This window comes from Mytilinidion resinicola, assembly GCF_010093595.1.
Source record: "Mytilinidion resinicola strain CBS 304.34 unplaced genomic scaffold BDZ99scaffold_23, whole genome shotgun sequence".
NCBI lineage: Eukaryota > Fungi > Ascomycota > Dothideomycetes > Mytilinidiales > Mytilinidiaceae > Mytilinidion > Mytilinidion resinicola.
Genome location: NW_022985459.1, coordinates 261196 through 272579, shown reverse-complemented (window position 1 = coordinate 272579; position 11384 = coordinate 261196). Strand labels below are relative to the sequence as shown.

Here is an 11384-nt window from a genome sequence, read left to right as displayed (position 1 = left end):
TCGTCGCCCTCGTACCATGCAGAGAGATGGTACTTGCCTGCAAAGATGATGAATGGCGGGATGGCCCATCCACAGGCATTGATTCCTTGGATTATTGTTGTCCATTCGCGATTGCCTGGCTGTACAGCTTTTGGTCGATTGCGCCGCTCGGAGCCTGTTACAACTATGCTTGATGAGATGACGCCCATTTGGAAGCCAGCTTCATCAAAGTTGTATGTATTGTTATCAACAATGCCGTACTTTGCTTTTATATTGTATACAAGCTTAAACCAATCGCCAATAACCTCTGGATCTTCGCATAGAGCTCTTTGATAGTCGTACTTTCGATTAAATTTTGTTTTAAGCTCGTCCGTTCGCTTGATAAAGTTGTTTGGCCAGTTAATGCCCACTTGGCCAGCACCGCGCTCGGCGAGTAGCTTGTTGGCCATCTCTCGTACAGCAGTTAAGCTAGGCGAAAACCCTCGCGAATCCAGGTCGAGTATATGTTGAACAATGGCTGATTCTTCAAGTTTTGTAAGCTTCTTTGAATTAGGCTCACAATCGCGGCGTGCAGTCATTCCGCCGCGTCGGTCTTGGAGCGTGCTTTTGGGGACATTGTATATGCCTGCAGCGCGTCGTTCGCTTGGAATTTGATTTCGTCGGATAGCTAGGAGAGCTAAGGCTAGCCTGCCTTCTTTTTGGATTGATTGCGCGTTGTGTTGTCGACGCATATTGGTTGTTGGTTGACGCGTCGCGTTTTCGTGATGAGGTGGCCGACTCGCTTGTGTGGCCGACTCGCTTGTGAAGTACGTTATGTAGTTTACCCATCCTGTTCTTAGCTAGTAAGTGTAGATTTTATATTAGATAGAGCTGCATAAGGTTCTAGAATAGCTATACTTAATAGGAACATCACTGGAAATGCATGTATATATCACGTGACGAGCACTAGCCCACATATATATCACGTGATGGGAATGTCGCACTATTATGAGGCTAGAAATCGGGGCTCCCGAGCCTCACGGAAAACCATTAGAGCGCCAGGATCATCCATAGCTTCAAGTCCACTCCAACCAAATAGAATCTCAGTCTAGTCCAACGCTTTTTCCGAGTATGTACCTCCATCCGGTCCAGTCCAAAATGGCTTCAGTCCAGTTCCTTCACTGGTCACTAACCTCGGCGGAAGCCAGCAGATTACCATGGACAACCGCAAGCACCCAAGCTTCTAGCAGCTGGAGAGGCTCGGCGAAGGCACCTATGCTTCAGTGAGTCACTTGGCCCGCAGTACTGACCCACACGCTGACTGCCAGGTCTTCAAAAAGACTGCCCAGGTTTTCAAAGGTCGTAACCGCCAGATCGGCGAGTTCTTCGCGCTTAAGGAGATCCACCTGGGCTCCGAGGAGGGCACCCCATGGACGGTTATGTGCCTCTGCCCTCCTACTCTTCGCTCAGCATCTCGCCCTCTCGACCTCGTCCTGAGAACAAGTTCTCGCGCCCCTGGGATTCCCGATCATTGCCTTGTGTCCACTTATCCACTGAAAGGACGTAGCATTGCCTGAATTATGTGAATGCTGCGAGTAACACACTACTTGAGGGCCTGCGATTGCTTAAACCTTGATTGTTCAAACCTTGAACATTCTTCACTATGCCGGACGGCAACAAAGAAACAGAACGGCTGGCTATACTTGCAGGCACAGCCCCCCTGGATCCCCGAATAAGTATCAGACGTAGAAGAAGTACAGAATGGAGATCACAAGCAGCAGCGCTAGACCCAGAGTACGCTGCATGGTAGACCTCGACTTCCGCGATGCCAAAGTCGAGCGCTGTACTATGATCGCACCGCACCTCATCAGTTCACTGCGGAGCGTAGTCTCTCGAGCTTCTCGTCCGCATCAACCTTTCACGCGTAGCAACATCAGCAACGAGTGCTAGACAAGGGTGCGGCCTCCTTTCAACGGCGATAGCTGCCAACCTAGGATTTCTCGTCACGACCTACATTTGACGGATGACTACCGAACATTCCACGCAGGTCGCCGGGACATGAACCGTCCTTTGAGTCAAGGCCTTATTTCAATCCAACGGCATGGGCTACTACCAGCCCTCCAGACACAGAGGTCACCACTACCCAGGAAGACGCGAGGAAAGTGAAGAGCATTCCTATAGCTCATGGGCGGCGGATCCTATTCATTAAATGCTCTGAGAGTCAGCATGCAGATCCTTGACGCAGAATATTAACTGTAAGGCTACCTAATCCCCGCGCGGGCCACGCGTAGCATTCCCTAACCTCTCCGCAGTGATTACAAAAAGCGGACCTTCTACTACTATTGTGACGTGTACATCAACTTCGACGAGCTGGTTAAGGTTCAAGGTGTACAAGAACCGCATTTGGATGTCGGTCGTCAATCCCGCGTCCCTCGCATTCGCCGTCTGAGCTGACAGCATTCCCTCATCGTCGGTCATTAGCCTTGGCGCTATCGGTGCTAAGGAATTCCGCTCGAATGCGCCGCTGCGTCATTCTTCCAAGCTGCGAGCGGCGAGTACTATGCTGGATAGCAGCGAGACTGCCTAGTGTCCCAATCTAGGACCAAGGTTATTTCGGAGCATCGGATAAGTAGAGAACATAGACAAAAGAAGGGTCACAGATCGCGGCAATGAGCTGGAGGATACTAGGATGCATGCCGCGTTTCTTAAGGCAATATCGTACGAGGCGTTGGCATATTAAACGAACACCAGCTCTCTAGAGACCAGGATACCGACTTCCTCAACGTTACAACAAACGTGAGTAACATTCTCGGCGCCGCAGCCGACTGCATCAAGCTGTCCCGCTAATGGTGGACAGATGCGTTCCTTCCCAAGAGCAGCCCATCCTCACAGACACCCGTCCTACCAGAGAGATCAGCTACGACCTCTCCACACATGCATGCTAACATGCCTGGCTCCCACTTGAAGAGCTCGAAGACGTCAATCTCTTTCCACCAGACCGCGGCCTTGCGGACAAGTCATTCCCAGCGTCCCCAACCGGCGATGTTGCGCCCACCATTCAGCAAGCACCCAACAGAGCGTATACCCTCGTAGTTGACCCAACTCAACATCACCATTCAAGCGGAAGGTTCGGGAACATCCCAGCGCCACCAACACAAACGACCTCGCCTACTCGCAATTAATTCTACAGAAAACGACGAGCACATCAACAACAGTAACTGCGACATTGAACTTCCCGTCGTGGTTATCCCAGCCATCGGCCAGCTCGTTCCTAAACGGAAAGAGATGGGGTGGTCGATATCCTAGCAACGAGCTAGAAGTGTCTCGACGGAATCAAGAGTGGTGGCAAGCTGTTCTACTGGTCGTTCATAACCACCCTCATGGCTACCGACCTGCTCCTGGACACCATGCCACTGGAGTTCCAAGTTGGATTCAAATCGCTTTGCGGAGCGGTGGCAGACCCTATATCGCGGGATCGGACGAGGAATGGTACAAGACAACGCGCGTCGAAGGAAGAGAATGAGTCTTAAGAATATAGAGCGGGAAGGGGAGCAGCAAGGTGGAGGAATACTAGGATGCATGCCGCGCTTCCAGTCTGTAGGTCAACCAGAAAGTCGCCAAAAACGGGAACAGACACGGCATCTTATCAAAGACCAGAGCGTCAGACCAAAGCGCGACCAGAAGGGCAGCCGGAGTCTGATCAGGAATTTCGGCCTAATGTTCAGCTAGAGCCGAACTTATTAATTGAGCGACTTTTGCAACTAGACGCGGAGAGTTCAGACCAGAACACAATGGGCAAACCTACTTGTTTAGAGTTGTTTCTATGTTGATGATCTGGGAGGGGGGTTAAGAAACTCCAGAGCCTACCTCTCCAGACCGAGAGTCCGATTCAGCCAACCCGTCCTATGCTTATTCCGAAACTCAACCGGACCCACCAACTAGAGCCGGAAACTCCGCCTGGCGCCGGGTGAAAGAGACGGGATTTAAGACCCGAATTGAAAGGGACACAAGAAGCGCGACGCCAGTCATCACGTAGAATCTCGGACACACATAACACGGGTTGGTTTAACCGATACCGGCCCTCTAAAGACTAAGATGCTAATTTTCCTCAGGCTTGTGACGATATTGTCTCGACCAGTCCCGCCAAAATTCCGGAAACAATCCGGGCGAAAAGCCGCCGTTCACGCCTATTTTCACGACCGACTCCGGCCCGAACCCCGCCGCGAACCGCATGATGACCGAGTTCGAAGTTAGATTTAATTACTTCGCGGAGTGGTGGTGGGAGGGACAACTCGTGATGGACTAGAAGGAATGCGCGAAGAAGGGTAGAGCAAGTCTGCGTTGAACGGGAATAAAACAGCTTAGAGACAATTATAGAGGGGAATGAGTACAATAGCTGTAGGACTAAATAGTCGGACCTGTGTTAGGCAAGGAGACTGTGGGTTGCGAATCGGTACGATAACTGAGCAGGGCGAAATGTACAATACTCAAAATCAGACAACTTTCCATTCGATATGCTTGTTCGTGGAGGGTGAAGTTAGGGACGTAAGCTTCGGACAGAAGCAGACGACAAGTTGGCAGTGGGGCCAAAACCTCGAACTCAATGGACGCGACGGGAGACTATGCCATATCTCAAATAGCACTCTCCTAGATAAACATGTTGAGATGTACTTGAGGTGTAAAACTAGAACAGCTTCATTGTCATATCAAGAGACTAGCCGGTCCGCTAATTTCTCTGCCCTTGTCACTACCACAGAAGTCCTCCCCGCTTGTGACCTGAGATCCTGCATGGTACCGCAGGCGTCTCCAACTAGAATCGCCACCATATTCCAAGCCCATCACCCAGACAGCACAAGTGAGGCCCGCTCCAGCCTTCCCTCACTCGTAGACGCCGTGTTCGAAGTCCTCCAAGTTGTAGAACTTGGCGGTCGTTTGTTTGCTCCGAAAGGCACCCGCTTTGGTCGGACCATTGAAACGATCCACGGCCATAAGCGCGTCGAACTCACTGGCGAACTTCAGGAACACTAGGGCCTGCGCGTGGTTGCCTGCCCGGCACGGGTGGACTTTCTGCAAGATTCCGAACTACACGCACATATAATTAGCAGGCACACCACATGAAACAGGAGCAAGTGCCCTACCTTGTTCGCATAGTAGTCCCCGATCTCCTAACGGATTCCTCCGTCGTTCCTCGCCTTGTCGTCTCCGGTTCCAGAACGTTGACAATGCGTGGAACGGGGCGTGGGCGATGAGGTCCGTCATGGGCGGTCCGCAGCAAGGACGCTGCGGTAGCTAGAAGATGTTAAACCACTTCACTTTGTGGACGGTACGTGAAGCAGTCTCGTCCGAGATAGTACTGACCAGAGTGAGCTCTTGCGCTTGGACGGCTCGCCGTGAAGTCCGGGGTGTCGCTGAGCGGCGAATCCACCAACAGAGGCTAGGAGATGAGGTTTGTTATGTCTTGTTGCATCATGGACTCCGAGTGCAGCTGTGGGCGTTGCTAAGGGTGCAGTGAGTCGGGGTGGTGGTGAGCCGGAAGGTTGGTCGAGGTGAAGAGCTGGAAGTTCGGCTGAGGCGGTCAACAGTCTAAGCCAAGAACGCTGCAAAACGCGCAGGTCGTTATACCACTTCACTTGGAGGATAGTGGTTGAAAGGGTACCGCTTAACTGTATGCCCAGACGTGGAGCCTCTATAACCACAAATGAGTTGCCGCTGTCCCTCTAGATAATGCTTGTGAGGTTAGAAACAGGCGTGAGTGCTACTAGCCGCCGCCATGCCGCAGTGAAGCTGACTATGTCCTGGTGAAATGTCCCAAGGCGCTCAGCGCACCAGATGTCTTAGACGAGTCGTGGACTAGAAACTCTTTGGGTTGAAGTCCTCTAGAAGGAACTTGGCTAAGTGCGCCAGATTGGTGAAGGATGGAGGTCGAAGTCCGGTTGGCGCTTGAGGGAGGAAGCGTCATGCCGACCAATCTAAAGAATTGGCGTCAGGTCAAAAGTAGAGAAGCTCCAGAGAGAGTGTAGCTAGCTTGAGTGGTACGGCGCCCAACATGTCTTCGAGAAACTCTTATTGGTGGAGTATGTGCTGTGTCGGAGGTCCTGCGCTTTCGATAATGTTGACAAGGTTCTCAGTAATCTTCTGAGATGAGACAAGGCGCATAATCCTGTATAAGACAAGTGAGTCAATGATATAAGCGAACGAGTGTCAGGTAGTACCTTCAACTAGATGCTTCTTGCTTAAAGATATTCTGTCGCTTTGGCCTGTCGGTGGGCTGGCGGTGTATTTCTAGATCGTTGGTCCTCGCATAAATCTTAAAATTACTTCTGCAAAACTCTACGGTTCTCGGGTTTTACGATCTTCATGGGATGAGCATAGTAGTGGTTGCGAGAAGAGGCTGAATGAATATCCAAACAAGCGGAAAACTTATGCTAACAGTATGGATTGTCGTCTCTATCAGTGTAAGCCATCCCTCAGTATCTTACCCATACCTTCAACCCCAAATCTGACTGGCATCTCCTTCATGATACCGAGCTCGGCCCGTGACATTGGCGCCGTAGAGACTGAGGGTCTTGGTCAAGTGTGACGTTGAAGTGACCAACCCGGCGTGCACTCGGGTTCCACCGCCTTCCATGCCCCTCTCCGGCCCTGGAGGTCCTGGATTCCAGGCAACAGCCTACCCAAGTGCACTGACACGATTACACTGCCTAAGAAGAGTCGATTAAATTCACTAGCGTTGATGAGTAAGCCAGCTAAGCGAGTTTTTCGCCAGCTATATTGACTTGTCACCCACAGTTCCTAAACCTCAGCTCTCTTGTAAGTCTCAACTCGACCCCCATCCTTTCCTTTCTCATCACATACTGACAACCATCACAGTGCCTTTTGGCTTGGATTATGGGTAGTATCTGTAAGTTCTCTCCTCCTTCCTTCCTCTCTTCCTCTTATCACTAACATTCTTCACAGGTTATTTTCAGTTTAATCGCTGGAAGGTCCCTACGAGGACATCTCGATTATTCTAGTCTTTAGAAACCGTTCCCTGGCCGCTAGGCTTGCCTATGTCAGGGGACACAGTGTCGCTCGTATTGCACTGCCTCGGGCTGATGCGAACCTTTTTTTCATTGAATCTCTCAGCTTGTCTAGGACTTCGAAGAAGAGATCTTCCTCTAGTTCATCCAAAGCCATCTTGTCGCGTCGTGTTGTTGTTGATACTGGCTGGCGGGATTCTCGCGACCTTTACTACCATCACCACGACGACCTTCCACCGTCTGGCAGAGGCACTACAACACTTCGGGATACCGCTGTCCCTCACCCGCGAGTCGCTTGACCAGGACCACGTGTAGTTGCCAATGCGACAACGAGAGATGCAGCCTTCTAAAGAGCTAGGGATCAGAAGATTCCCCTGGAATACCAGCTGACGCCTGTCAATTCCAACGCGCCAATGCTCTCTCTTATAGGATCCGGATCCTTCTCTGCCTTCTTTGTTGCGGCCGGACCTATTGGTAACCGCTAAACCTCCAGTTTCGCGCGTGATTTTCCCACCACGTCAACCAGTATCATCTCTTTTAAAATCTAGGAACGCGTTTCGAAGCCACGGGTACTGTAGAAGAGGCAGGGGCAAAGCAGCAGGGTGAACAGACGAAAGAGTTGCCTAAGATACTCGCTCAGCTGCTCAGTAAGAATACACAACCTCTCCTACCCACCATTCCCCAAAAACAATAAAAGTCTACTCCGCATGTCGGAAACACGCATCTCAGACATCGCCGCAATGTCCTACCCATACGGCTTCGCAATCGCGCCCGCCTTGTCCGCTTCTATCTCTGGCGCGATACCACGAACAGCATCACGACGCGCTATGATCACTCTCCGACCCAATCCCGTTCACGAAAGCCAGCTCATTCTCCTATAGGAATGGCTCGAGCATCCCTCCTAGAATGGCTCGCACGATATTAGACCAATCCCTGGCTCCACCTCTTACAAAGCCAACGCGGACGCACAACAATCGCCGATCCAGTCCGAGAGACCAAGCCCTGGTGTTACATGAGATGATTATCTAGGGTCTCATAAATCGGCGTACTTGTCTCCATTGAATACGTAGGCCTTCCCCGTCCTCATGTTCAATATATAGCTCGTCAACTGAGTATCAGAATGGTGGCACTAGACGACGCGACGCGGTCTAATGCGAACAATCCCGACCTTCCCACCTAGAAAATTCAACACCCTACGCGTTACACATGGATTGCAGACCTGGCAGACACAAGGCGGAGAAGGTGGGAGAGTGAGCTCTTCCCCGAACCCAAAATCCTTCCGACACCATACCGCGCGTTTTGGTGCGGCGACCAGATCGTCTTCTACCTGTTGCAATGCTGACATCTTGAAAGGCTCCCGCGAAATCCAGCTCAGCGTCTTCCATACCGGCATCCTCCTTCCCGCCTCCTCGGAAAATCGCGATTAGATCCATCCCCAGTACATTCACAGCCTTCTGCCTCATCGACAAGCAGCATCTTATCAATCTATCATCACCGAGATCACCCTCCCCAATTCAGTGTTGTTCAATCTCACCTCAACTCGCTGCAGTCATTCCATGCACCTTGACCCAACCAAACGGCAAGACGTGGAACCGAATCCATACCTAGCAACGGCTGAGTCTCTGGCGCCTGGCGGGTATGACAGAGCATTAGGTTAGCGCATGGAATTTCGAGACATGAAGACGAAGGAAGTCTACACACGGGTTTTTGGGGGTACAAGTACTCTAGTGATCCGCTGACGGCAAATTGGACACGTCGAGGATAGGGAGAATGAAGGCCACGGCAAAGGAACACGGACTGTCGCTGATTATCTCTTGGCCTCCACCTTCGAAAGCAGATCGACATACCGCCGGGGTCTGGCCAAACACAGAAGAAGCGCAGGACCGGGGTTGGAGAAGCACTGGAGCTTACGAGATACAGGATGCTGGCACGAGCGAGCCTTTGTTGAGTAAGCACCTCGTTCATGGACATGGTCACAGTGGCACACCCGTCTGCCATCATCTTTTCAGTTTTGCCTGGCGGCCGGGAATCCTCCATGTTGCCTTCGCTCCTCTTCCCTCCACAAGGCGGGCTCGCTCAACCATCTACGCAGTCGCAACTCCAAACCACCATCTTCTCCCACGACCCCATTCGACACAATATCCTCCTTTACAAGCGTATTCCACAGGCTATTTCAGCGCCTTCAGCCTGGATCAGCTCGACGGAGGCAAAGAGGCAAGCCACACTCACTGCATTACAGTCGCCGCTCCTACTCCCCACGAAGCCTTTCTCCTAGCAGCAACGACGATCGCCATGGTGACTGCCGTTACAACTCCCTAGATAGGAACTGTGTCGACGATGACGTAGTCGGAGGAAGTACAGGCGCGCGAGGTCGCCACATCGCCAAAAGAGTCTTTGTGTGAACCGTTGTAAACTAGAACACTTCGCGCGTAGGGCACTGGGCGTTATCCAAGATTGAAACGTGGGTCTCATAACCGGGCTACAGGAGACGAATGGGAAGCGTCCGAATGCTCGAGGAGGCGGAGGCCGGATATCGTGGAGTCGAAGGTGGAGAAGATCGCGGAGAGGAGACGGACCCCGCATGACGTGTCCACCCTGATGTACCTTGGGGCGTGACCGGCAGATGAGATAGGACGTATTCAGGATACATGAGGAATGCAATGCAAGGGTTGGAGGCATGGAAAACATTCGCCAAGGGATACGATTGCTACGATCGTGGCTTGATGGGAGAAGCCGGACTACGGGAAACCCAGACAGAATCCTTTAGAGGACACCATTAGGAATTCCATTGAGGATCGGAGCTTACGGTGAAAGCGCGCAACTTGCAAGATCAAAAGAGTAGCTTGCTCTACTGTCCGTTGACAGATACTCCAGGACAAGCATCAGCTCCTAGGTAATCCGCAATCACAGTTATTGCAGCTAGCTCTCTACCGTTGTTACCATTCCCCCTCAACTCAGCTCGCCTGCGCGGATCTCCCGAACACACCCAAGCTATCAAGTCTCGCCTGGATTTAACTACCCGATGTTGCTGTCTCGATATTAACACTCGCCTTCGAAGTAAGAATCGTCAAGCCCAAGGTAGAAGGTCGAGGTCCGCGGAAACCCAGTTACGGCGAGCATTGCTATGCTCGACCACACCGTAGTCCTCTATCCGGTAGGGATCAGGTTCGGTCGCCGCTGTAAAAACAAACTGGTGGCGGGAAATTATGCGGCGTTTTAGATCTACGATGCCGTCCTGAGTGTTAGCCCCGACACAAGATCAGGCCCCTACCGCAAAGTCCGAACATGTCTACTTTAACCACCCACGAGCGCCTTCCTTGGAATAGGGTTCGAAGTACCGCTCCCAGAGAAATTTCAAGCCGCCGAGAAGGGGCATGTCCGCGTTCGCCCTTGTTTGCCTCCACTTCATAAATAACATCTACCTAGCAACCCATACCGATCCGTGTCCTGCTCTCCCTAACATACCTTAAGAAGCGTAGCCCCAAACCGAAACCAAAATTTTGACACGTCATCTGTTCACCCAAGCGTGTCTATAGCGAGAGCTAGATAAGGAGTTGGCGGTGCTGCAGCCGACAAAGGAGAGACCTTTCCAAAGTCCTGGCTCTGCCGGAATTACCAATCACCCAGGGAACCTGGAGCAGTGGTCAGCCCAAGAGCCAAGACCGTGCCTGACAGAATAACATAAAGGACTTGAGCGACGCATGGGTTTGGTATGATGCAGTTGACCGTGTCCATTGCACAGAAGTTATTCAGTTCGAGACTTTGGAGCGCGTAGGAAGTGAAGAGTCACAGACGCCCTAGCTGTCCAAATTTGGTCGATCACGTGTCCGTGTCTATCGCCCGTGGCGATGAGTCTGCCTCACGTGAACGAGGAGCAGGTGAGACGTTGTAGTTGTGGTAGCTGATATCTCGCAAATGGCAATCCTTGACCGAAGCAGGTTCTTTGAACCTTGTTATGGATTTCAAATTGGGACCCATGTGAGAAATGCCTATCTCAACATGACAACCCCGGTGTATCATGGAAGTCAAAACGTCCCCAATATGCGGGCAATGGAAGGTTTTTCCAGTTCTTTCAACAGCATGGGAACCCCGGATTGAGCCTTACTTTTGATCCTCTAATAATTTCTTTTTGGTGAGCTATCAAGGCTGGGCGTATCCAAAGAATTATGGGAAGATTCGGCTCTATCAGCCAGGGCTTTGGAAACGTTCTTGGGATGCAGAGAATAGCATTAAGTAAGTTAGGATGTTCTTCTGGCTTTCCTGTGAGATAGTCTCTAGAGAGAACGAAGGAGGCTTCCTGCGCCTGCACATTGCTCGGCAGGCTAGTATACGCAGGGTCCGCAATTTGCGACAGGCGCCTCAGTTACCGATACCATCGAGGATCGTCCCAAAGCATTTATGGTCATC

At 51.6% G+C, this 11384-nt stretch overlaps 2 protein-coding genes across 2 annotated transcripts; both read left to right on the top strand.

Annotated features, from left to right (window-relative positions):
* Window positions 1–1205: 1205 nt before the first annotated feature.
* On the top strand, window positions 1206–1535 carry BDZ99DRAFT_398194 (uncharacterized protein; the record flags this gene model as incomplete). The annotated part of the gene is made up of 2 exons (XM_033716081.1): window positions 1206–1241; window positions 1308–1535. Coding segments are annotated over 2 exons (264 nt in total), but the record flags the coding sequence as incomplete, so codon positions are not given.
* Window positions 1536–6475: 4940 nt separating this feature from the next.
* BDZ99DRAFT_481381 (uncharacterized protein) lies at window positions 6476–7276 on the top strand (the record flags this gene model as incomplete). Its single annotated transcript, XM_033722406.1, has 4 exons — window positions 6476–6532; window positions 6748–6768; window positions 6829–6859; window positions 6972–7276. The coding sequence occupies 4 exons, from the start codon at window positions 6476–6478 to the stop codon at window positions 7274–7276; spliced, it is 414 nt and encodes a 137-aa protein (XP_033571183.1).
* Window positions 7277–11384: the final 4108 nt, after the last annotated feature.